At 42.8% G+C, this 26,676-nt stretch overlaps 2 protein-coding genes and 1 pseudogene across 2 annotated transcripts; 2 read left to right on the top strand and 1 right to left on the bottom strand.

The window, feature by feature from the left end:
- The first annotated feature begins 9,439 nt into the window (after window positions 1-9,439).
- On the top strand, window positions 9,440-10,423 carry LOC113177323 (vomeronasal type-1 receptor 4-like). The gene has a single exon (XM_026381855.1). The coding sequence runs from the start codon at window positions 9,440-9,442 to the stop codon at window positions 10,421-10,423; it is 984 nt and encodes a 327-aa protein (XP_026237640.1).
- A 3,898-nt stretch (window positions 10,424-14,321) lies between these two features.
- LOC113177321 (ornithine decarboxylase pseudogene) lies at window positions 14,322-15,093 on the bottom strand (annotated as a pseudogene).
- A 10,247-nt stretch (window positions 15,094-25,340) lies between these two features.
- On the top strand, window positions 25,341-26,249 carry LOC144250522 (vomeronasal type-1 receptor 4-like). Its single transcript, XM_077793395.1, has one exon. The coding sequence runs from the start codon at window positions 25,341-25,343 to the stop codon at window positions 26,247-26,249; it is 909 nt and encodes a 302-aa protein (XP_077649521.1).
- Window positions 26,250-26,676: the final 427 nt, after the last annotated feature.

The raw sequence follows: 26,676 nt of genomic DNA, 5'->3' as shown, positions 1-26,676 counted from the left end.
AGACCCTGGCCAAACCTGAAGAGCTCTGGGAGCCGTGGTCAGGTGGCCCCTCTACCCCTCACACACCTGAGTCCCAGCCTCACCTGCTGCCTGTTTTCTTCTGCCACTCCAGGAAAGGGAGGAAGGGAGTGGGTGTGAAGGGGCCATCTGGGTGGCAGAATACTTGTCATGGAGGCCGGTGGGAGCACTGAGGGAAAGGGGACCAAACTGCTGCAAGAGGAGCAGCGGGAGCTCCTGAGGACTCTGGCTTGAAGGGTAGGGTGGGGACTGGAAGACCTTCGTCAGGGAAAAGATGTGGCAGGCAGAAGACCCTAGGTGGAGAGTCAGAGATGGAGTGGGCGAGTTCATGACGGTGTAGCGAGGGGTGTCGCTGGTTGGAAGAGAAGCTGACAGGAGACTTTTCAGCAAAAAGAAAGAACAGAAGGGGCTGGGGACAAGAAAAGCCTTCCAGGACACACCTCTGTTGGCCTGTGGGCTCCAGCTAGGTCCCACCTCCCAGTAGTCCACTCAGCCATCCCTAGATTAATCCAGCAGTGAAGCCAGAGCCCTCGGGATGCAGTTACTTCCCCAAAGCCCCAACTCTGAACACGAGAGACCTTGGGGACATTCTAGGTCCAAACCAGACAATCACAAAGGGGTCAGTTCAGCAAGAGAGAAAAGCAATTCTAAACAAGTATATATCTCTCCAATATTAGAGCACCCAAATATAAAAAGCAAATATTAATAGAAATTAGTGGAGACAGACTCCAACACAATAACGGGACTTCAACACTGCATTTTCAGCAAGGGGCTGATCATCCATACATAAAATCAACAACCAGCAGGATTAAGCAGCACCCTAGACCAAATTGGATCTAACACACAGCTACAGAATGTTTCATCCGACAGCTACAGAAAGCATTCTTCTCCCCAGCGCATGGGACATTATCTAGGATAGATTACAATGTAGGCCACAAACAAGTCTCAACAAAATTTAAAAATCGTAATCATAGTGCTACTGACTTCATGGGCTCTTATGCTATCAGAAGAATAAAAGCACAACTGGAATCTCAGCACTACAATCAATCAATCAATAAAGCACAATTGAGGAATGAGACTGACTCTTTATTCTTATGCTTGTGCCAAAAGAGGCAGCACACAGTGGACAGAAATCTTGGGCTGAATTGAAGGACAAAGGAATACAGCTTTTTTGGCATCCAAGGTTGGCAGGGACCCCATCTCTTGATGTCACATGGAGTGTTAGTTACACCCAGGTGCTACATCATGCGTCTTTGCAGGTCACACATCTCATCATCATCTTAAGACCACACTCAAGAGTGTGACTTTTATTTCAGTAATAGAGGTAATCACATGTTATAGTTAAAGCTTCGTCCCTGGGTTTCATAAACTGACTTCCAGACCACTCACGTATAATCGAATCAAGCCTTTATTGAAGCACACCGGTGGCGGCTGACCAGAACATAAAGCTGTTCCCCTGATCAGGCCCGAATAATTGCAAGGGCACTCCTTATAAGCCTGAAAACCACAAAAGGGATGTTCAGGGGGGTCTAGCCAATGCAAGCCAGCCAGGTGACAGAAGCAGGACAGTGCAGTCAAGCGGAGGGAAGCCTAACCAGTCACAGTTAGCCCAGTCACCCCAGTTACAGAAACAGAGCCCCGTTACCCTAGTTACAGAAACAATGCCCCATTAGGTAGTTTTGTGTTCTTAAAGGTTTCTAGAGCAAAAGGAAAAGAATATCTTGCTCCAGTCATGACTCTTCTACTTGGCATGGTTGTTTTACAGAATGAAGTCATAAAACAAAATGGAGTCACATTTGCTCCTACTACCACAATGTGAGTGACTATTCTATGCATCATTTGCCTCTTACCAACAGAAATTTGCCTCTTATCATCTGGGAGAGTCCCTAATATTATTTTCAGAACAGGGAAGACACTGTCCTGTCTCAGTGGATTTCTTAATGACCTTGTTTTTCTTGGCCCTGGCTTCTCGGTGTCCCCATTGACCAGAGGCTTTGAAGGCTGTGCTGACTTCCCAGCTTCTCATTTCCAGATGTTATCTTAGCTCTATGGCCATGAACACTTGTCTACTTTTGAACTCCAAGTTTTTTGGGGTATCTTAGATATATTGATATTGAGGGTCTTTTCTGATCAAAATGCAATAAAGTGAGAAGTCAGTGACAAGAACAGTTTGGGATTTTTTACAAATATATGGAAATTAAAAAATGCCCAACGCAGGAAACCTGCTTACTCCATCTCCATGTTTCTGGTTCCGTTGATAATCCCAAAAGATATAAACATATCACTGCAGTTAGTATTTCTATGCACGAAACTTTATAACTGTCATCTGAATTACCGTGATGGAAACCTAAGCCTTTTGATGAGATTGGTCAAGAACCACAAGGAGTCACCACACAACACGCAGTCACCCAAAGAGCCATGATCTTGAGAAATGTCATCTTTCACACATGGAAGCAAACAAAAAGGACTTCTCTCCATTTTCTGAGCAAGTATCAGTGGTTTAATGTACGTGCATAATGATTATCCGAAGTCAGTATTGTGAGAATGTGCTTCTAGAGAGTCAAATTTGGAATAAAATCTGTAAAACAAATTAGAATGCTCTAAGAGATTCTACACAATTTAATACCTCTGAGAAATTATATGAAAGTGAAATAAATAAACTGTAAAAAGTTAATGTTGATAATTTTACATAGTCCGGGGGGGACTAAAAACCAAAGTAAAACAAAACAAAAATGAAAATCTGACAATATAAAGTGTATTACAGGGATAGATTATGGGCAGTTGCGTGGAGGTGGTCCATAGAGCCGGCCAACATTCACAACCCTTAATCAGATTTTGAAGTATTGCATTATGATGAGTATCTGCTTTTTTCATTTGAAGCATAACTTTTCTTGAAGGATATGTTCACCTTCATTTTCTATGTGGCACTGCTCTCCTTGGAATTCTGTGCTTCAGTACACACCAACATAGTGCTGCCTGTTCAGCATTCCCATCTTCTGTGCCAGGCTCCATGCTGTCTTGGGCACATGGAAACCCACTGCCCACGCACTCATCTACACACCACTACAATGGCAGAAATAATACTGTGGGGGCTGGGGATGTGGCTCAAGCGGTAGCGCGCTCGCCTGGCATGCGTGCGGCCCGGGTTCGATCCTCAGCACCACATACCAACAAAGATGTTGTGTCCGCCGAGAACTAAAAAATAAATATTAAAAAAATTCTCTCTCTCTCTCTCTCCTCTCTCACTCTCTTTTTTTTTTTTTTTTTTTTTTTTTTTTTTTTTTTTTTTTTTAGAGAGAGTGAGAGAGGAGAGAGAGAGAGAGATAGAGAGAGAGAATTTTTAATATTTATTTTTTAGTTCTCGGCAGACACAACATCTTTGTTGGTATGTGGTGCTGAGGATCGAACCCGGGCCGCACGCATGCCAGGCGAGCGCACTACCGCTGAGCCACATCTCCAGCCCCCTCTCACTCTCTCTTTAAAAAAAAAAAAATAATAATACTGTGGTCAAGCAGCAACACCATTTTGTGTCTTCTTATCCTTTTGTGCTTGTGATTCTTTTCCAACCTGTCTGTAATTTTGCTGGCTTATTCAGACACATAAAGCTGCAACTCATTAAAAGTTCCTGGAATTTAATCAGCTGGAAGGAACGTCATTGCAGACAAGTCAATTGTAGACTAAAGTTTTTGCAGCTGCTCTATCCCATGGTTAATGAATCCATCTGAATTTTCTTTCAAATGCATTTGGACAGATGGAAAAAAACAAACTTAGTAGGTAACACTTTGAAATTCATCTTCAGAAGCCGGTTTGCACCTAATTCCAAATCTGTCATTACCGTTCAGGAATTCAAATGAAATCCTTTTTCTTTTTCAGTGTCCACCAAGTCTTAAAATAAGTGTTCATAAAGTGTTTTACTTTTTCCAGTTATTTGTACATAAATGAGAAAGAAGTTCTAGAATTTTTTGATCAACCAGGGGAATTTATTGTATATATTTGATTTTTCAAAAATGGGATAGTTTTGAAGGTTCCGTGTGTGTAACTAGATTTTATTTCTATTTCTTGGCTTACATTATGTTTTCATATATATGAAAGAGTGTCAGTGATTGTTTAAGTATTTGTATACTATTGTTACCAGTTAGCTGAGGGTTCTTTTGCTCAATTTGGATAGAAATTGTAGAAAGGCAAAATGCAGCTCCCTCAGTGCAGCTAACAGCTCTGAACTCCGGGAGCCAGAAGCTCTTGGTTCTTATTGTTAGCAGCTCTCCACAGCCAGAGCTAATGGCTCCCAGCAGCTCTCCCGGAGCTCTTGGTCATTCTGGAATTCTTCAGCAGCTCTCTGATGCTACATGTTCTTAGTAGCTTTTAGTGTTACCAGCTTTTGGTGCTACCAAACCTGTCTGCTGTATTTGGGATAGAATTCACAAATAGGCAAGCTAAAACCATCTGAAAGAGAGGCTTCTTTGGGGCTGTGCGGTAGCCCGAGGGCAAGCAATTCACAGCATGTAGATCCAGCTCCCTTTGGTCCTCCAGCAGCATCTTTCCTACACCCATCTTGGTGGCCCTGAACACCTACTTAATTAACATCCTGTCTCTAGGACCTCTGAGTAAAATAAACATTGTTCTCCTGAGCCTCTTCTCTCTCTTCCTGTAGCCATCCCTGACTGATCATTATGCAACAGAGTGCAAAAAAATTTTTTTTTGCAGTATGATGCCATCTATAAAAAGTGAAAGTCCAGGGCTGGGATAGACCACCTGCCTACCATGCATGAGGCACTGGGTTTGACCCTCAGCACCACATAAAATAAAGATATTGTGTCCACCTATAACTAAAAATTAAATAATTTTTTTTAAAGTGAAAGTCCATAAACCCTCCAAACATACATACTTTCAAAATCAAACTTATACCAACATTAAATTTAAAAAATAAAGGATAATATATAAAACATTTAGAAATGTTAACCCCTAGAGGAAATAAGAAATATATTATACACATTTTAGGTATTCATAGTAATGGCTATTGTATTAATTAAGCTGTTTTGAATATGTATATGGGCTTTTTCATTTACATTGCATCATATATTGTGTAGGAAATATTTAACAGTGGAATTTGGAGGGAAATTTCAATTTTATATTATGGCAAACAATTTATTTTTTTAATGCATTTTTTGAGAGAGAGAGAGAGAGAGAATTTCAATATTTATTTTTCAGTTTTCATCAGACACAACATCTTTGTTGGTATGTGGTGCTGAGGATCGAACCCGGGCCGCAGGCATGCCAGGCAAGCGCGCTACCGCTTGAGCCACATCCCCAGCCCCATGGCAAACAATTTTAAAACAGCAAACAGATTCCATAACAAACCAAGTGTGTAACAATCCTCAGTGATGTCAGGGCTACAGTATACCCCGCTGCCCTGTCAGGCCTGTGCTAAACGGAGGGTGGAGGAGCAGGGGGCACAGTGGCCTCCCCTGAGGCAGCCAGTGTGTCCTCTGGGGTCCTGCTCAGGGTCAGCTTGGATCGAGGGCTGTGATCATTTCCATCAGATGCTTGGAAACTTTTGGTGGCTTTCTAGGTTCTCAAGTTTACTTTCTGAGGCAGTCCAACCAGGGAAAACACAGCCTCAGGGATGACGTAGCACTCCTAATTAATAAACCTAACAGTTACACCCAGAGACTCACTGTGCCTCTGGGAGAGGATCTGTTGCTCCTCTGGGTGCATCCAAATGATTCCTAGTAAACAAGGTCATTGAGGTAACAGGTGACAGGGTGATCAACCACCCCTGGGAGGAGAGTTCCTGTCATTCTGTCTCTGAAATACAGTCTCTACTGGCCACATGCAGCCTTTCCAAGATGCCTGATTGTGTTGGGGAGGCTGACTGCCTGGAGCAGGGACCCTGCAGCCCTCGGCCTCAGGAGAGAGTAAGGTAGGAAGTCCTTGTCTGTATTCCCATTACCACATCTAAGCTTCTACACAGAGATTTCAGTTATTTTTAGATTTTTACTTTTAATACTTCCGTTATAATGTACATGCATGATCTTTTCTCTTAGTTTCTAACTCTTTTTTGCAGGAGGATACGGGAGACTGAACTCAGGGGCACTCGACCACTGAGTTCACATCCCCAGCCCTATTTTGAATTTTATTTAGAGACAGGGTCTCACTGAGTTGCTTAGTGCCACGACTTTTGCAGAGGCTGGCTTTAAACTCACAATCCTCTTGCCTCAGCCTCCCTAGCTGCTGGGATTACAGTGTGCACCACCAAACCTGGCTACTTTCTCTCTCTTTTCTTAAATATTTATTTTGGACTTAGTTTGTGGCTCAGGTTTGTGTCTCAGCACCACATAAAAATAAATGAATAACATGAAGGTATTGTGTCCAACTACAACTGAAAACTAAATATTTTTTAAAACAATATTTTTAAAATATTTATTTTTCAGTTGTAGTTGGACACAATACCTTCATTTCACTTATTTATTTTTTTATGTGGTGCTGAGGATCAAACCCAGGGTCTCACATGTGCGAGGCGAGCCCTATACTGCTGAGCCACAAACCCAGCCCAGTTTCTAACGCTTAATTCTCTTTTAATATATGCCTCTGCTATCTCCATTCTTTCATTCCTGTATGTGTTAGTATCTGTTATAACTCTGCATATCTGTCATTGTTTAAATTAATTTAGTTTTGTTGAAAGTCTCTGACACACATTCTTGATGTGCAGATCTTGAATTTTCTTTTAACATATATGTGAAATTTCCATTCAGTTCCATGACAATCTTAGGTCTCCTGTATTGTGTGATCTTTCTCACACTCTCATCTTCATATTCAATTGCTCAATTGATATTTGCTTATATTTCAAATGATTTACATCCAACTTCATTTACTCCTCCTTTTTCTACTCTGCTATTAAGTTTTAGTTTTCAGAGCATATATATGTATATATGAAATATGTAATATAATAAACAATACATATATTACCTTTTAAAAATTAAAGGACATTCATTTCATTAAATGCTATAGTCACTTAGATTAATTTATCATATCATTTCCAATTGGGTGCATAACAACTTTTTATCATATATTCATTCTGAGATTTGTCTTATTCTATGCTATCTAAATGGTATCCTTCTTTTTTTTTAACTTTTTTTTTGAAAGAGAGAATGAGAGAGGAGAGAGAGAGAGAGAGAATTTTTAATATTATTTTTTAGTTCTCGGCGGACACAACATCTTTGTTGGTATGTGGTGCTGAGGATCGAACCCGGGCCGCACGCATGCCAGGCGAGCGCGCTACCGCTTGAGCCACATCCCCAGCCCTAAATGGTATCCTTCTGAAATGGTGTTCTGATAATACTTTTGTGACACAATACAGCAATCAAAATGATTTTTATACTGACTTTCTTCCCCATAATCTTGAAAAAATCCCTCTCATAAATCAAATAATTTAGTCATTGATCCTGTAGTTATTCTCCATAAGATTTAATATTTATGAAGATAGTATTACATTCTTTGCAGTTGTTATAAAGTGTACCTTCTCTGTTGACAATAATGGCCCTCTGCAGTCATGAGGAGCAAAAGCAATGAGCACAGATCTTCACTCATATGTGATCTGGAAGGCAAGCTTTCCATGTTAAACCACACGTATGATATCATGGACTTGGTTCATATTTTTACCATAGAAAATAATTTTTTTCTATAGCTATAGCATAAAAATTTTAATTTTTATATATGTTGCATTTTATCACTGGTTTTATATACCTATTGAGGTTGATGATGTATTTATGTCTTTGAATCTACTATTGTGAGTGATCACAGTAGTCAAGTTTGAAACTGAAACCATTATCACATATTAAAGACAAGGTGCATTTTCAAAAACAACAGTACGGTCACCATAGTCAATCATGGCAAGTATCACAATTTCTTTTTTTTAATATTTTTTAAATTGTAGGTGGACACAATATCTTTATTTTATTTAAGTGGTGCTGAGGATTGATCCCAGGGCCTCACACATGCAAGACCAGAGCTCTACCGCTAACCTCCAGCCCCAGCCCAAGTATCACAATTTCAACTAAGTCAAACTCATAAAACATAAACTACATAATTGGTGGAAGGCCCAAATGAGCCTGTGGAGTAACAGGACTCCAACACTGTGGGGGCTCAGTAAATAATTTGAGTGCTGCTCCCTTAGCAGGATAATGAGTGTGGGATCATTGCAGTACAGATCATGCCCAAGCAGGAATGGTGGTGGAAGTGCAGCCTGAGGTGATCTGAGAATGTTCTCATGGACTTGCTCAGTGTGGAGACACATGTGGAACTGACCACAGGTCCAGGTGGAAATGAAAGACAGTGGTTCAGATGAAGGAACAACTGACTCGGTGGGAGAAAGTATCCATAAGCAAATGAAATAGCGAAATAGACTCCAGATTCCAAGAAATATGGTTGAGATATTGACTTCTTCAATTTCATATTAACCTGAAAAAATGCCCAGTCATTTCTGCTGCAATAACATTGTTGAATCTACTCATTCTGTTTAAGCACTCAGAAACAATCAGACCAAAGGGTAGATGTTACAAATGTCATAATCCTCAGGACACAGGGACCTTTGTTTGGATTATCAACCACAGTATGAGTGCTAGTTCTGCGGGACATTCCATGTTATGGGGTTTGTCCAGAGCCCTGTGGGATATTGAGCCTCAATTTAGGCCTCAATTTTGGCCTCAATTTTCTGCATGTCAGTAGCTCTGCACAAGTTGTGCACAAGCTGTGGTCAGGTGTCTCAGATCACTGCTGTTTGACCCATGTGTTGGGAGAGAGGTGAAAAGTTTCCACGTGGAACATGCTGTATTGCATGATTGTTTAGCAGTCAGTGACTTGGAGGAAGGGTATGTGCCATGAAAACTCCAAGGCAGAAGTTCAAGTACACAGTGTAGTCTGTCTGTTAGAAGGATCATATTCTTCAGAGAGGCGAGACTACGGAAACACAGGCTGAAGATGAAACACAGTCTAGGCTCATGCCAGATAACCTGCACACATGCCTTTCACACAGGCTGCATGGCCCCGCTCACTATCCTAGAATGCAATGATGTGGCTTGAGTTCCCCTTCTCTCTCTGCCTACTTCTATGATCTGTTGCTCCCAGGAATCCCTGGAATCCAGGCTCTGGAACTGTCTAACTACACCCTCACATGCAAGAAAACTGTACATTTCACCACCTTTTTTCCTCCTGCAATGTTGGTGTTCTTGCAGAAGTTATGTCTTAAAAATAATTTTAAGTAATCATTGTTTTTTCATTGTAGGCCTAGTTTACCTCATTACAACTTTTAAGCCATCATTAAGGTAATATTTCTGTGCTGGGCATGGGATAGCTCAATGGTACTTCGCCTGTCCAGCATGCTTGAAGACCTGGATTCCATCACCAGCAAAATAATCATAAAATAATGTTTCCAAGGGACACAGTCTTTGGGGTTTTCCTCATCTTTCAACTGTGCATTGGAGTCCCTGGTAACTCATTCCTCTTCCTGCTGTATATGCACACCTTCTTATTTCAGCATCATGTGAAGAAGATTATGGATCCCATTTTCTCCCTTCTCATGTTGGCCAACACTTTGACAATCACATTCACATTGATACCACATATCATGTCATCCTTTGGAGTAAGATGGTTTGGGGACAATGTTGGTTGCAAAGTAGTCTTGTATACATACAGAGTGACGCGGGGTGTTTCCCTCTGCACCACCTCTCTCCTGAGTGCCTTTCAAGCCATCACTGTCAGTCCCAGTAACTCAAAGTGGGCGTGGCTTAAATGTAAGCTCTCTACATGGACTTGTCCCTCGTTCCTTTTCTTCTGGATCTTCAACATGCTCATCTACATACGCATCATTGAAACTGTCACTGCCAGGAGCAATTTCACTCTGGTTGGTCATGGCTATGTTGATGCCTACTGTCAAACCAGGCAGTTTGGGAATCAGAACTCAGGGACATATATACTGAGTCTGTTGGTGATTCGAGATCTGGTGTCCGTGCTCCTCATGATAAGCACCAGCCTGTACATGGTGAATCTCCTCTACAGACACCACAGGAGAGCCCAGCACCTCCACAGTCCCCACGTCTCCTCCCAGACATCTCCTGAACACAAAGCCACTCGCACCATCCTCTTGCTTGTAGGTTGGTTTGTGTTCTTTTATTTCTCAAACAACTGTCTGACTCTTTATTTATTTTATGCACATGAGAAAATTCCAAGCCTGGAGGGGATTAGCGCAGTTTTATCATCATGCTACCCGACCATCTGCCCGTTTTTGCTGATGAAAAATAATAAAATTGTTTCTCAACTTATTTCATCCTTTTCCTTGACAAGAATAACAGGTTCCCATGGAATATTTAATGGCTTGACTTCCCAAGCTTTAACAGAAGAGAATCCTTAATGATGTGTATGGGAAAAGGAGATCCATGTAGTACTTGAGCACTTCAGATGCCACTAGTTTGGGTTCATTTATTCTATAAATCTAAAATGCACTCAAAATAGAAGGCTTAGTTTGAATAAATGTATATATGTATCACTGGAATAGCTTTCACATTGATTACATGTCTGAATTAAGACATTTTGAGTAAAATGAGTATATTTTCTGTATGCTATTAAAACTCTTCTGTTTGCTTTTCCTCTCTTGAAATGCATTAACAAGAAAATGTAAAATTGATTTGGAGTTTGCATCATGCTTCTACTACAGTGTGCTGGCCTAAGAAACTGCCTGTGTATCCCACCAATGCCCATTGCCCTCCTTACATCTTCCAAGCAAGATATTAGGGCTTGGATGTACTCCAGTGTCCTGAGAGCATAAGACATGATAACCAAGGGACTTAATAGATTCTTCATGGTGCAGGGATCATATCTGTGATGTGAGGAGAGCTCTACAAATAGAGCTGGGGAGGAGAACTGGGAGGCCTAGAGATTCACTCTGAGCATGCAGTGAGCTGCCCTGGGTCGTCTCTGATGTCTGCAAAAACCTCTCCACAGTGATGCCCACTCGAATTGGGATGGAGGGCTTCCTATCTGGATGCAGTCTCTCATGTCTGAGCTGACTTGTGTCTTCTCTCAGTCATTCTCCATGAGAGGCAGCGAGCCCCTTTCCATTGCTGTCACCATGGACTTTTTGGAATCTTTGCCCCACACCCACTTTCTTTACTCCCACCTCCCCTACTTGAAGTCCTTGCTCTGTAGAAGCCAGTGCTTCACTTTTGAGAGCCACAACCAAAGGGGCCCCAGCAAACTTCCAGCTGCCAGCTGATGATTGCCTCACAGCGCCCCAGCAACTTCTAGCTGATTGGCTCCTCTGCGGTGATGCTCATTGGGCTGTTTCCCTGCCCTTTCAGACCACGGAGCTGCTCATTGGGGGACTTTTTTTGGCTCCGCCCACGCGACCCAGCCAATCGGCCTCAAGAGCAGGAGGAGTGGGGGAGGTGGAGAGGCTTGTGGGAAGCCGGTGGTTTCAGTTGGGCTCTGAAGGTTTTTCCTGAGGAGCTGTTTTGTTTGGCGTGTGTGGTTCTAAAAATAAAGTTCGTTTCTTTTGACAAGTGGCTCCTAAATTGTGCCCAGCCAGACTGCGGCACTTCACTCAGATCCTCAGAATGTCACACAGGGATTTGTAGATTGAATCCTTTCCTACTTTGTCCACCACCATGGCTCATAGTTCCTTTCCTGCGTGAGGGGGCTGAGGAGGCCCTCAGCCTCACCATTTCTACTGACCAAGGTGAGAAAGTGACATGGATCCCTGCTGCCAACCGCACAGCCTGCCTACTGGTGCTGGCTGGGAGGAGTGCAGCTATGGAGCCACAGAGTGGCAGCCCTGGTGGGTTGGAGCACTGGTGGCTTGTGGCAGTGTGGAACTTGTAATGCCGGTGTGGGGGGCCAGCACCGAGTCAGGGCAAACTGACCCCTCATCCCCGGGAAGGTGGCCTGCACACAGTGGGCATGCCCGTTGCAGAAGCTCCTGCCGGAAGCTATCTGTGAAATTCGTGGGGAACTTTTTCAGCATCACAGCCAGTGAAGGGGTAGATCTGGTACTGGGAACCTCCAGTCCCACCCAGATAGAAGGCCCAAACATAAGTGAACTCCCCCTCAGCTCTGCAGAGGTCTTCTGCAGCACCGGAAATGGAAGTGACCCCCTAGGAACCGAGCAGCCTACCTGCCCTGACATTTATCCTGTTTTGGTAAAGAACTTTCTACAGGAAGCCTTTGATGGATTCCAATATAAATAAAGCAAGCGCGGGCCCTTTTCTCTGTTAGAAGCTGGACCCCTCTGGTCAGCTTCACCCATTGCTGCCCTCACTTTGAAACTACTTTCTGTGTTCTCTGGTTATTCCATGGTATTGCTTTTCTCAGCTTTTATTTCTCAGCCAGCCCATCCCACTGAAGGGTAACCTGTGGTGCAGATGTGGGCGATAAGTGCCCTCAGATAGCACAGCAGCGCCATCTGATGACATCAACCTCCTGCTTCCTTACCTGCCAAGAGAAAATGGAAGTGGGGCAGACCTAACAAAAGATGGGACTCCAGAACTGATCAGGAGCAAGAGCGTTAGTGCATTTCCAAGCCCTCATTATCATAAATTGGGACCAAGTGCTATTTAAACGCCTAGATCAGCACGCTGGGCCTGTAAACCTGCTGTTGGTTCTCTCTTGTGCTGCAAGAGTTCTGCTCTTCAATAAACTCTACTCTACACACACTCATCCTGGTCTGTGGGTTTCATTCTCTGATTAATGAGACAAGAACCCAGAAAGAAGAAGAAATTGAAGATGAGCTGCTGGGTCTGCTGCCACACTTCCTGGCTCAGAGGCCTGCTGCTTGCGCAGACCCACCTGCCCACACAAGCAGTGGATTGAGTTTCATCTTAAAACTCTAGTTCTATAGGGCCTCAGAAGAGGGTCCCTAATCTACCCAGCCTCGCATTTTACATATAAACACATGTATGTGAAGGTACTTGTGTGTGTGCATATACCTTACCTCTGTATAGAACTTTATCTGACTTAAGTGATATGTTACAAAGCTGTGGATAACTCTTGTCACCACTATTTTTTGTGAGGGTTCCTGGGTTGCTTTTTCTTTCCCTGCCATTCTATCTTGTGTCTGCAGTAGGTGACCAGGAAGCTGATTTCCACTGAGTGCCTCTTCCCCTCTTCCATGAACCCCTGGAAACTCGGTTCCTGTTTTGTGATACCTGATTTTGTTCATCTTGATAATATTCAAGGGTGACAGAATCCAAACTTAGAGGCAGATTTCACAACATGGTGTGCTTTCAAAACAAATGGAAGACTCACTGCAAAATGCAGTATTTTCTTTATTAATGGAAGCCCATCTTAATAACTGACAGTAAAGACAAAAGGGCTAAGGACGCTCCACGTATTTCCAAGGCATACACAGGCAGAGTTGTAACTCAGGAAGTTGGTTCAGCTTTTGTTGTTGTTGTAAAATGTGTTTCTTGGACCACTTTTAGGTTCAGGCCTTCACTTTTACCCTGTTCATAAGGGTTTACAGCCTCCCCTCTCTCAATCTACCGATCAGAATTCAACACTTCTTAAAATGACGGAACATATGTTAACATATTATTGTTATCCAAAACCATAGTTCCCTCTTGGTTTTGTTCATTCTAGGACTGTGTGTGTGTGCGTGCGCGCGCGCGCGCGTGTGTGTGTGTGTGTGTGTGTGTGAGAGAGAGAGAGAGAGAGAGAGAGAGAGAGAGAGAGAGAGAGAGAGAAGACTGGGGACTGAACCCAGGACCATTCCTTCTCTAAGCTATACCAGCGACCATTTTACAAAATTTTATTTTTTTCAATTAATTAATTAATTTATTTAAAGATACTTTATTTACTTTTTTTTAGAGAGAGAGAATTTTAATATTTTTTTTTTTAGTTTTTGGCGGACACAACATCTTTGTTTTTATGTGGTGCTGAGGATCGAACCCAGGCCGCATGCATGCCAGGCGAGCGCTCTACCACTTGAGCCACATCCCCAGCCCTCAAGATACTTTATTTTCAAAACAGATCACAACATTAACCTTTTGACCTATCCTGACATTGTACAAGCTACCAATGCCAGCTGGGCAGCTGGGGGACATTCTCTAGTAGCTTGTTTGAAAAGTGAATAAAAATCCATACCAAACAAATATTCAATAGTTTCCTTAGGAAGATGGGTAAGTGTGACCCCACCTTCTAATCTTCCACACTGCTGCATCTGGGCCAACCTACTCTTATGGAGAACTTTCAAAACTAGCAGTAATTAAGTCCAGTGGTCCCCCAGATCCCTGCAGTGAACAGCTTCAGAGTGACACCTACACTCTGATACTAGTGGAGGTGCTCACAGCCGGGTGACCTTTCATGCTGCTTTCCTGAGCTCAAGGCACAGGCAGAGTGCCCACGTCCTGCTCCTCCACTTCGGGTGGGAAGCCATGGTTCTGACTTTGCTGCCTGCATTGCCGTGTTGGTCATGACATCACATGATACATGGCCTCTGGAATCCACTGAGAGTAGCAGCAGTGGCAACAGTGTATGTGCTCGTGTTTTCCAAAAGCATCCAATCACCCACATGCATTCTGGGCAGGTCATAGCCCTGGACACTCCAATCAAGGCCACCAGAGGTTGGTCCCCATATGCTGGATGAATAACACTTCTCATCTGGTTGAGGTCTCTTCTGCAAACCCGTCATTCACATAGTAACAAAGGACTGTTCATGTGGCTCATCTTCAAGGTCAGAGCCTGTCTGTGCTTTTAATACAAATTTTTTTCCTTTTTTTTTTTTTTTTTTGGTACCAGGGATTGAACCCAGGGGCACTCAACCATGGCCACATCTCCAGCCCTATTTTGTATTTTATTTAGAGACAGGGTCTCAATGCACTTTGCAGTTGCAGAGGCTGGGTTTGAACTTACGATTCTTTTGTTTTAGCTTCCGAAACCACTGGGATTACAGGTTTGTGCCAGTCTTTAATGCAGTTTTTTGGCAGTGAAATTAACTGCAAGCATGAGAGCCGAAGCAACAGGATATCTGCCTGGCTCAGCTACGATCCTCACCCCAGAGTCTGACAGAAAGTACTTGTCCAGGTGTAGGCATCACCCACTGGGGTTGAGTTACACTCACCTGTTCCTGTGTAATCCTACCCCTTCTGCCTTTTGGATAGAATGTTCTAAGAAACAGTGACACCCCCCCCAAAATAAAAGCCCACTTCCAAGCATGCTTGCTCTCTCAGCCTCTGGCAACCTTCTCTTGCCCACTTTGGCCAAGCTTCATGACCTTCTCTTGCCCCCTTTGGGGAGCCTGAGGCCAGGAGACAGGAAAGCTGTCCTGAAGCTCATATAAAAGGTATTTTGTGTCTGTGTGGTATTTTGTGTCACCCCAAATTCACAGGAGTGACTTTAGTTCAGCTGCCCGTCCTGGACAGGGGCGGCATGTTGCCACACAGAAAGACGTGCATCATGAGGAGGAAGGAAAAGAGACAAATGGACAGAAGGGCCATGGCAGGAAAGAACATCGAAACCTCCAAAATATGCTAAGGAAGCAAACATCATGGTGGATAATGACATTGAATCTGGAGAGATCTACAAAAAGACTATTCAGAGTGCATTATTTATAGGCAAAGATATAGAAAAATATTGAAAGCAAAAAAAGAAAGATAACTCATTATGTATAAACGGTCTTTGAAAAGACTGCAGGTCATTCCTCAGCAGAGCCCTAGCTAGGAGGAGAGCAGGGATTAAAGGATTAACATGCAGAGTGCATGGTATTGTACCTGGCTCAACAGTCCTTCAAAGTAAAATGTAAGTTCCCATCTTCCAGGTAAAAACAACTGAAGAGATTTGTGATGGTCACAAGAGATGCTGAAGGAAGAGTTTCAGTGGAAACTAAGAGAAAGTAAACAGTGACAGAAAAATACATGAACAACAAAATCTCAGTGCTCAGTGTAGATGCATGTACGCTGACGGCAGGTGTCCTCTGCAGTGGTCCTTCACCAGCCAATGCCAACGCTATTGTACAGCTCTCACTTGTTCTGTGAGTAGTTCTGTTCTGTGTCCCGCACATTCGAGTGTCATTCTGTGAGCTTTCTTCTTTGTACCCAGTCGAGCATGTGCATTTTTCTCCTTCCGATCAGGTCTTCTGTCAACTAAGTGTCAATTCAGAATCCAGAACATTCGCGTGTGATTCAGACCACTGTATGTGCCTCTGTGTTTCCTTAGCTCCTAGGTCCTCAGTGTGCTGATGAGCACTGGCACCTGCATGTGCAGGTGGCTTGAGCAGAGGATGTCATCAAGACTTCATGAGTCATGGGCTGGGGATGTGGCTCAAGCGGTAGCGCGCTCGCCTGGCATGCGTGCGGCCCGGGTTCGATCCTCAGCACCACATACCAACAAAGATGTTGTGTCCGCCGAGAACTAAAAAATAAATAAAATTCTCTCTCTCTCTCTCTCTCTCCTCTCTCACTCTCTCTTTAAAAAAAAAAAAAAGACTTCATGAGTCATTGTCCGGGCTCCTGTGAAGGTCCAGTTTTGTTCTAGGAGGGCAATGGCATTTCCTACCCTAAATGGAAACAGACCAAACTTTTCCATTTGATGATAAAATGATACAGTTTACTGAATTGGGAACACATCCTGATGCAGCTTTTGAAAAAGACACAAACAAAATTAAAAGTCACGTAGATACATTGCTGATATTAAGATTCAAAAGTGAAGTGTGATTTTCAAATATGATATTAGCTATGTAAACTGCAGGTGATAATGGAACAGAACACAAATCATAAACTGAAAATTAAACTGTGTGGACAGAATGGGTCGAAATTAAGATTCTTACTTCACAAGATGTGAATCACATGAACTACGAATCACATGAACTACGAGCCAACTAAGATTTTTGAAGGTCTACTAATCAGGACCATAATAGAAACCACAGTATACTCATCAAATTGCCAAACCCCACAGCCTCCTGAACCTCATATGATTGGGAGAGTCAAGCCATTTAAGTACTGTCAGCATCTATAAAGATATTGTTGGAATGGAGGGGAATCACAATTAATGACACACATACCTAGTGTCATTAACTCCTTCCTCTCTCTTTTATATGTTCCCCAAAGAAATACAAGAAACTCTCTCCAATAATCACAGAAAGGCTTTCATGCAGGGGTGCAGGCCAAGGAAAGTTCAGAGATAATATCTATCTATTCAGGGATGAAGGATTTAGGGCATATTCACAGAAGGAATGCAGGGCAGCAGGAAAATGAGTAACCAGCAACTATAAGTTTAAGCTCCAGAAATAAGAAAAACCCTCTAGAAGATAAAGATGTCAACTTGAGAAGAATTCATGCAGCATATGCCTTCTGCAAAAGCACAGGCCCATAACAACCCAAAGATTGCACTGGTAAATTTAAATCTGCACAGGTTTTAGAAGGTGAAGGATATATGGGCAATGCGGGGATTTGGGGCCTTAGGAGAACTGACATTTCATTAGTCTTGGGAGCATGTATTTTAGGTGTTGACTTTCACTGACTTCATTTCACAATTCATCATGTTAGGAATGTGCTTTAACTACCTTTATTGAGCTTCTATCACAGGTTGTGTGGGAAACATTTCAGAGCTCAGTTCTGGAGCACTTCCCACGTCTCCACAATTTTGAAAGAAGAGACAGGTCCACACAGGCCACGCGTGCTGCACACATGGCGGCTCCCTGTGCTGTGGGTGACAGTTCACCCTGTGCCCTGCACCAACCTGTGCTGCGTGGAGCCTGGAGGAAGGTAAAACCCACTGTGGGCAGAGGAGGCACAGTGGCCTCCTGTGGAGCAGCCAGCATGACCTCAGGGTCCTGCTCAGGGTCAGCTGGGATCCAGGCTTGTGGTCATTTCCACCAGCTGTGTGGAAACTAGCCTTTAATGACTTCCTGGATGCTGAAGTTCACTTTCTGGATTCATCTTGGGAAAACCACGTTCTCAGGCAGTGACTGCACTCACTCCACCTGGCGGTCCACCAGGAGATTCCCGGTGCCCCGGGAGACGACCCGCTGCTCCTCCTGGGCTTCAACATGAGGCACAGTAAACAAGGTCCATGGGGCAACAGGGGACAGGTGAGTGATGTGCCCTGGGAGGAGAGGTCCTGTCATTCTGCCCCTGAAATACAGGCCAGGCGCAGCCTTTCCAAGACTCCTCTCTGTGTCAGGGAGGCCAACTGCCTGGAGCAGGGCCCTGCAGCCCTGGGCCTGGGAGAGAGAGGAGGGGAGCCCGGGGCTCTATTCCCCCTGCCCAGTCCACGCCCGGTAAGGACTGCATTTGAGGTCAGGTTTCCTCCTGAATGTCCTTCCTCTGATGATATGCCCACATCTTCTTCTCTCTTAGTTCCATCAACTGTTCTGTTCTTTTCTGCAGACACGGTCTCCCTCTCTGATCTGGCCTGTGTTGAAGTCGTGTGTACATCTTAGCTCTCCAAATCCATCCTGTCTTCAACTGAGTTTTCCTTGAACACTGAGAGCACTTGGTTTCCTCTGTGCTGGGTCCTCTCCTTCCTGATTAGAGCACAGGTGAGAGTTCCCCCAGTCCCGCCCTTGACCTCAGGGTCTCCTGTTCCCTGGTCTCTGTGAGGCGCTGTCTCCATTCAGTGCCTCCATCGATGCGGGGTTATTCTGGAGCAGTTTAGCTCCATGTCACTTCATTATTCCTTTTCTGCTCTGTAGCTAGTTTTAGTTTCTCTTCCCAGATTCCTTTTGCTTTTCATACATGTCCAGTTGGAGGCGTAGCCTAATTTTATCATGTAACAATTGGTAGGTTCATTTTATTGGATGCGGCTTAACTGAGTCATAATCAATGGTGTTTCAATAATAGTTTTAGGGTGGAATACAGACCTCAAGTGAGTTTTATGCTGATTTTGCTTCCAGTAGCCTTAATAAGCTCTCAGATGATTCATATGATTAAGCCAACATTATTGTCTACAATTTAATCTGTGTAGGAAAAAAAAATAATGTTGCCTTCTTCCCAGTGATTATCAACTATTCCTTCTATATTGACAATAAAGCCCTCTACTGTCATGAGGGGAAAAAGCAGAGAGAGAAGTTGTCTGCACTGGTATCTGATGTGAGAGAGAAGTTTTCCATATTCAACTCCAAAATGGTATTATTGATATTTTATTATAGTAACAACAATCATTTTTATTCCTAGCTCATAACAACTTTAGCTTTATATGTGTGTCATTAATCCCATGATTTTCTGTGTCTATTGAGGTTGATGAGGAGATTTCTCCTTGAGTCAACTCCTGGGGGTGGTCACACAGCTGACCTTTCTAATGCTGAACCTCCTTGCACTTATGACAACTCACTTGCTCAGTTGCTGGAATCCTTTTGCACAGTGTGGGATTTCTGTCAGCCATGATTTTGTGCAGATTGCTTTTCATCTGGAAGTGGAAGGACACACTCTTGTCATCAACGTTTCAACTGCATTTCCTTCTGTTGTGAAGGCTCTTCTGCCCTCACAGTGTGATTAAGAGAATCCACTTTTCTGCCCCTAGGAAGTGTTTGCAGATGTTTCTGCATCTGGTGGTTGGCATCCTTCGCTGTTGAAGCATTCCTTGGGAATCCTTAGGAAGCCCTTTTCCCCAATATTCGATGTCTTGCTGGGGAGCACTGCACTGTGCTGCTGCCTGCGGGTCTGAAATCTACGGTAAGTCGAGTCTCCTAGGGTTTTCTCATGTCTCGTACCTCTGAAGTCACTGACATACTCCATCCCAACATCACCTTTTCACACACCTGTGGATTCTCAGTGTCTTTCTCACAGTGTTCACCTGACACTGTGGAGCCTTCTCATGGGGCAGTGGGACAGTCTCACAGGAGGGGTTAAATGCAGCAGTCTTTCCAAGGAACTGTGTTTGCCTTTGCTTTTCCTTTCTATTGAGGTTCTTTGATATTTTTCTGCTGCCTTCACAGAAATTCTCTCTCCCTCCTTTTCTAGGGCTCCTTCTGCTGTTCCTGTTCTAATGCCATCATTCTTTCACAGGCTCTCATCCAGTCTCCACATTTACTTCCGGAAGGCACATCCACAGGGCTTTCCATAATAGAGTTTGAGTCACCAGGTGGTAAGGAAAAGGTGCTTTGTGTTTTGAACATACTGAAGATCAGGGTTTTCCTGTTTGTCTTTTGTGACTCCAGATGAACTGCCATGTCACATGAGCCCTTGCACTTGGTGGCCCTCACTTCAGGGCTGGCTGCTGGGTGCATTTCCCCCCTGCTTCTCCAGTGCCTGGGGAGAAAGCTGGGATCTCACAGTGACTGTGGGGGTGATGCTTTTATACCAGTTAGGTGGAGTGTGAACTGACCTGTGGGTTTGTTGTGTCCTGACCTGGTGTGTTCCGCCCACTGTGGTCCACTAAGGACGTGTGTGTTTACACCATAAATATTGACGCCATGTGTATTTGAGGACAGCCATTTAAGGGGTGCATTTCAATGCAGTGGCTTTTTATACCCAGGGGTTCTGTCCCCTAAAGCACATTTCCCAACATATGGAAGGCGACACCTTTAGGTAAGTCAGTGTGCAGTTTGTGATCATCATTGTTCCCTGGAAGTCCCCATGTCTCCTTCACTGGGTGGGTCTTACTCAGCTCCTGTGCTGGTGCTGCAGGCCAGTTCATCTGCTCTGACTGGGACCCTCCGGGATCTGCTGAGGAGCTCATGCTGTTGCTTTTGACCCGTGTGCGTTTGTATGTACAGTGTGACTCTATTAGACAGCACACAGGGGTCCACCACTATTCCAGTCACCCTAGAGTCCTTAGTGTGGATCTGCTGTACAAAATTACAGCAGACCCACACCAAGACACATGAGATGTGGAATTTTTCAGTCTTGCAATCTCGGCCTTCAGCTTAGTCTGTTTAATTCAGTTACTTTTTACAGATTTATTCCAACTTTATTGAGGTCTAATTAACAAATATTACCAATAATCTTTTAGGTGAAGAATGTGTTGACCTGGTGTACTCTGTAAAATGACCACAAAAAATCAAGTTGGTTGATGAATCAAAGTGTGTGTTTATGTCTTGAGAGTATTTAAGATCACTTTTCAACAAACTTGAAGTACACCACACCTTAATGCCATCTTCTTGTTGTATGTTACCTTGGACATGCTGAACTTACTTCTCAAGTGCATGAAAGTTTGTACCCTTTGATACCACATCTCAGTTCCCAGCTCCCAACTACTGGCACCCACCTCTCTCCCTCCCTGTTCCTCTAAGTTCAACATTTTTAGGGTTCACATACAAGGGAGATCACACAATATTTCCCTTTCTATCTGGTTTCTTTGACAAATAAAATGTCTTCTAGATTGAAGACATGTTGACACAATTGAGAGGCTTTCTTCCTGCATGTGAAGGAATATTATTTCATTGCATGTGTGTGTGTGTGTGTGTGTGTGTGTGTGTGTGTGTATCATGTATCCATCCACACATCACAATCATTTAATCCTTGTGTTCGTTGGTGGACTCGCAGTTGTCTCTATATCTTGGTTTTATAAACATGCTGCAGTGAATGCAGGAGGCAGACACCTTTGAGAGACTGATGTCAATTCCTCTGTGTGTGTTGAGGCAGGATTGCCAGGGCACATGGTTGTTGCAGTTGCAAAGTTTTGAGCCAGCTCCACCCAATTTCCATCAAGGTTGTTCCATTGAACTCCCACCAGCAGTGCCCATGAGTCTGCTTTGATTCCCATCTAAACCGCTGCTTGTTCCTCTTGCTTTATCATAATGGCCATTGATGAAGTTACATCTCATTCTCATTTTGGTTTTAGTTTCTCTCATGCTCTGTGAGGTAGAGCACCACTTCATTTGCCTTTGTCCATTTAAAGAACTCTTTAGAATAACTGTCTATTCATGACACCTGTCTATTGAAATAATATTCTTTTCCTCGGAGTTGTATCATGTCCCTTTATATATTGTGGAATTAGCCTCCTGTCTGATATAGTATTTGTGAACACCTTCTCTGATTCACGTTGCCTTTTCTACTTATTCTTATTTGTCACGCAGTAACTTTTTAGTTTGAATTGATCCTTCTTGTTTCTTTTTCTGTCACATGTAGTTTTGTTGTCATATCCAAAAATATATGTCAAGGAGGTTTTTTTCTTATGATTTTGTCATAAGAAATCATATGGAGACAGATCTTACATTACATCATTAATCCCTCTGAATAGATGTTTTTGTGTGATAGTAGTAAAGGGTCCAACATCATTCTTTGCATGTGGAAATCCAGATATTCCTTATCCTGCAATTACAGGGATATTTTGTCTCCATTGTGAGTTTTTGATGCCCAAAGTTTAGGTGACTCTATATATTTGGGTTTACTTCAGGAATCCTCATTCTCTTCAGTGGTTAACATTACTTTTATGCCACTAATGTACTTATTAGATTACTAGAGTTTTTTGATAATGTTTAAATGACCGAGTGTAATGACCCCAAAGTTTATTACATCTCAGCAGAGTTTTGGCTATCAGGTATGTTTTTGGAGAGCCACATGACTTTCAGGATTGGTTTTTCCAATTCTCTGAAAACTGGTATTAGAATTTTCATTGAAATTCCATTGAATCCATGATCCAATTCAGTAGCCTGGGCATTGTCCCAATATTAATCATTTGTTTTTCCTGCCTAATTGCTGTGGCTAGGACTTCAAGTATCATGCTGAGAAAAGAGGCAAGAGTGTGCTTATTAGAGGAAAAGCCTTTGGCTTGTCGGTATTGAGTATGATGTTGGGGTGAGTTTCTCACTCATGGTCTTCACCATGTCAAGGTACATTCTTTCCATGCCTAAATGCTTGAGTTTTTATCATGAAAGAATGTTGATGGTATTTTCACATCAATTGAGGATGTTGTGTCTGCATCTATTGGGAGGATCAAAGGACTTCACATTTCCTTCTGCTAATATGAGCATCCATTTATTCAGTTGTGTGTTGATCCATACTTCACCCCCGGTGTAAATCCCAGTCCTTCAGGTTGAATGATCCTTTTAATGTGCTGTTGGATTCTGCTTGTTATGATTTTTTTAAAGTGCATGCAAGAATGTTCTTCAAAAACACTGACCAGTAACATTCTTACCACATAGTGTCCTTGCCAAGCCTTTGATTTGGGATAATACCATTTCTGCAAAATGAGTTTGGTACTAATTTTTGTGCTTATATATTTTTTTGATGTATGAGAGAATTAGTATTATTTTTCAAATGTTTTTTTTTTTTTTTTTTTTTTTTTTTTTTTTTAAAGAGAGAGTGAGAGAGGAGAGAGAGAGAGAGAGAGAGAGAGAGAGAGAGAGAGAGAGAGAATTTTTAATATTTATTTTTTAGTTCTCGGCGGACACAACATCTTTGTTGGTATGTGGTGCTGAGGATCGAACCCGGGCCGCACGCATGCCAGGCGAGCACGCTACCGCTTGAGCCACATCCCCAGCCCCTCAAATGTTTGTTAAAACTCAGCATTGAAGAACTCCTATCCCAGACTTACCATCAATCTACAATTTAAAAATACAGATTCCATCTTTCTCATTTGAGTTAACCCAGATTATCTATTTCTTTATGATTCATTCTTGATAGTTCGCATGTTTCTAAAAGTTTATTCATTTTTTGTAATTCATTTAATTGCTTAGAATACGACTGTTCATAAGAATCTCTGATCCTTTTTGGTTATACATTTTCCCTCTGCTCATCTAAGTGGGGCTGATCCCATTCATCCACAAAGACTATGCAGCTTGTGTATGAAATGTCCAGATGAGAGACTGATATCATGCCTGGCCTCCTGCCCCTGGCCAGAGGGAGTGTGGACTACATCAATATAGAAGGGAATATTGTGAATAGATCTGGATGATAAAATGAGGAAATAGCAAATGTCCCAAGCAAGGAGAGAAGATGTCTGAAGGAAGATCTCTGGTTAGGGTGAGGAGGGAGAGAGGCCATGCCTTAGTGAACCTAGGGAAAATAAAATGATCAAAACATTTGAGGTTGAGACTGAAATCATCATATCATGATTAAAGAAAAGATGGATTTTAAAAAATGAGAGTGTGGTCGCCATGGTAATCCGTGACTAGTTCACAAATTCAAACCATTCAAAATCACAGCATTTAAACTGCATAGTTGGTGAAAGGCACAAAAGAACCTGTGGAACAACAGGACTCCAACACTGTGGGAGTTCAAAGAATAATTTGAATACTGATCCCTTAATAGGATAATGACAGTAGGATCCCTGCAGTACAGATCATGTCCAAGCAGGGATTGTGGTGAAAGTGTAGCCTGAGATGACCTGAGAATGTTCTCATGGACTTGCTCAGTGTGGAGACACATGTGGAATTGACCAGAGGTCCAGGAAGGACTATGGTTCATGTGAAGGAAGAACTGGGTCACAGAGAAAGTATCCCCAAGGAAATGAAATAGTGAAATAAACTCCAAAATCCAAGAAGTATGGTTGAGATATTGACCTCATCCATTTCATTGTTAACCTAAATGAACATCTTATCGTTTCCTCTGCAATTACATTTTGGAAACTAATTCTGTTCCTGTAAGAATCAGACAAAAATGCCAGACCAAAAAGTAGCTTTTATTCATGCTGCAGTCCTCAGGATGCAGGGTCCTTTGTTGTCCTGGGTTATCAACCATGATGTGAGTGCTGGTTCTGCTGGACCTTCCATGTTATAGTTTGTGTGGAGCACTGGGGAATATTGAGCAGCAATCTTGGCCTCAGCCTTCTGCATTACAGTAGCCCGGCCCAAGATGTGAGCACCACAAATGTCTCACATCATTGTAGTTTGACCCATGGCAGAAGTGTGTGTCATGAAAATCCAACACAGAAGTGCACAGGGTAGTCTTCCTATTATAAGGATCATGCTCTTTAGAGAGTACAGAGTACTGAAATGTAGGTTGAAGATAAAACATAGTCTGGGGCTCAGAGGAATATGTGCCTTGTAACCTGCACATTTGTCTTTCACATAGGCCACCTGTCCCCTGCTCAGTGTCCTAAATGCTTGATGTGCCTTGATTTCCACCTTCTTTGTCCACCTCCTGCTGTGATCTGTTGTTCCCAGGAATCCCTGGAATCCAGGCTCTGGAAGTGTCGCTCTAGGCCCTGAAACACAGAACTGCACCTTCCATCATCTTCTTCTCTTCCTGAACCCTAATTCTATTGCAAATCTATGTCTTAAAAATAATTCTAAATAATTATTTCACATTTGGGGCCTTATTTCCCTCAATAAAATCTTCTAAGCCATCAGTAAGATAATGTTCCTGGGCTGGTGTAACTCAATTCTCTGCACCTGCCCAGCATTCATGAAGACCTGGATTCTGTCCTAGGCACAGCAAGGTCATAATAAGGAGAAAATGTTCCCAAGTGACACAATATTTGGTGGTTTTCTAGTCTCACAGCTGTGTGTGGGAGTCGCGGGGAACTTGTTCCTCTTCCTGTTGTACATGCACACCTTCTCAGTCCAGCGTCACATGAAGCTTATGGATCCCGTTTTTTCCCACCTCACCTTGGCCAATACTTTGACAATCACGTTCACATTGACACCACATATAGCGTCATCCTTCGGAGTAAGACAATTTTTGGACGATGTTGGTTGCAAAACAGTCCTGTATATGTTCAGAGTGACGCGGGGTGTTTCCATCTGCACCACCTCTCTCCTGAGTGCCTTTCAAGCCATCACTGTCAGTCCTAGTAACTCTAAGTGGGCATGGCTTAAATTTAAGCTCCATACACAGATTTGTCCCTCGTTCCTTTTCTTCTGGATCATCAACATGCTTATATACATCCACGTCATTGAAACCGTAACAGCCACTAGAAATTTGACTCTGGTTGGTTATGGCTATGTTCATCCATACTGCCAAACCAGGCAGTTAGGAAACCACAAGTCAGAAACATTTCTAAGTGTCATCTTGTTTCATGACCTAGTGTTTGTGCCCCTCATGATTGGCACCAGCCTATACATGGTGAATCTCCTCTACAGACACCACAGGAGAGCCCAGCACCTCCACAGCTCCCGCGTCTCCTCCCAGACATCTCCTGAACACAAAGCCACCCGCACCATCCTCCTGCTTGTAAGTTGCTTTGTGGTCTTTTACTTCTCAAACAACTATTTGACTCTTTATTCCTTTTATGCACACAAGAAAATCCCAAGGCTGGCGGGGCTGAGTGGAGTTTTATCTTCATGCTACCCAACCATCTGCCCATTTTTGCTGATGAAAAATAATAAAATTGTTTCCCAATTTACTTCATCCTTTTCACAATAAGAATTACAGGTTTCCAAAGAGCATTTGATGGCTGAAATGACCCACCAAGCTTATAAAGAAGAGAGTCCCTCGTGATTCATCTGGGAAAAGGTTTTTTCTTGTTAACTTGACCACTTCAAATGGCACTATTCTGAATTCATATGCTATACAAATCTATTGTGCTCTCACAATTAGGAGACTTAGTTTGAGTAAGTGTATTATGTATCACTGCAACAATTTTCATATTGATTGCATCCTTAAATTATTATTCTTTTTAAAGTGAGTGTATTTTCTATATGACATTAAAATGATTCATCTGCTTGCTTTGGCTTTTTTAAATACAGCTACAGAAAATATAAAATTACATTTGTGGATTTCATACTTCTATTAAAATGTGCTGGCCTAAGAAACTGCTTCTATGTATCTGTGTTAGGGAGCTATTTTGCTA

This window comes from Urocitellus parryii, chromosome 15 (assembly GCF_045843805.1).
Source record: "Urocitellus parryii isolate mUroPar1 chromosome 15, mUroPar1.hap1, whole genome shotgun sequence".
NCBI lineage: Eukaryota > Metazoa > Chordata > Mammalia > Rodentia > Sciuridae > Urocitellus > Urocitellus parryii.
The sequence above is the reverse complement of the archived record's forward strand: the minus strand, read 5'-3'. Positions and strand labels throughout refer to the sequence as shown.

Excerpts from the sequence above, each read along its gene's own strand:
- LOC113177323 (XM_026381855.1), top strand. The coding sequence starts at position 9,440 with ATGTTTCCAAGGGACACAGTCTTTGGGGTTTTCCTCATCTTTCAACTG.
- LOC144250522 (XM_077793395.1), top strand. The coding sequence starts at position 25,341 with ATGTTCCCAAGTGACACAATATTTGGTGGTTTTCTAGTCTCACAGCTG.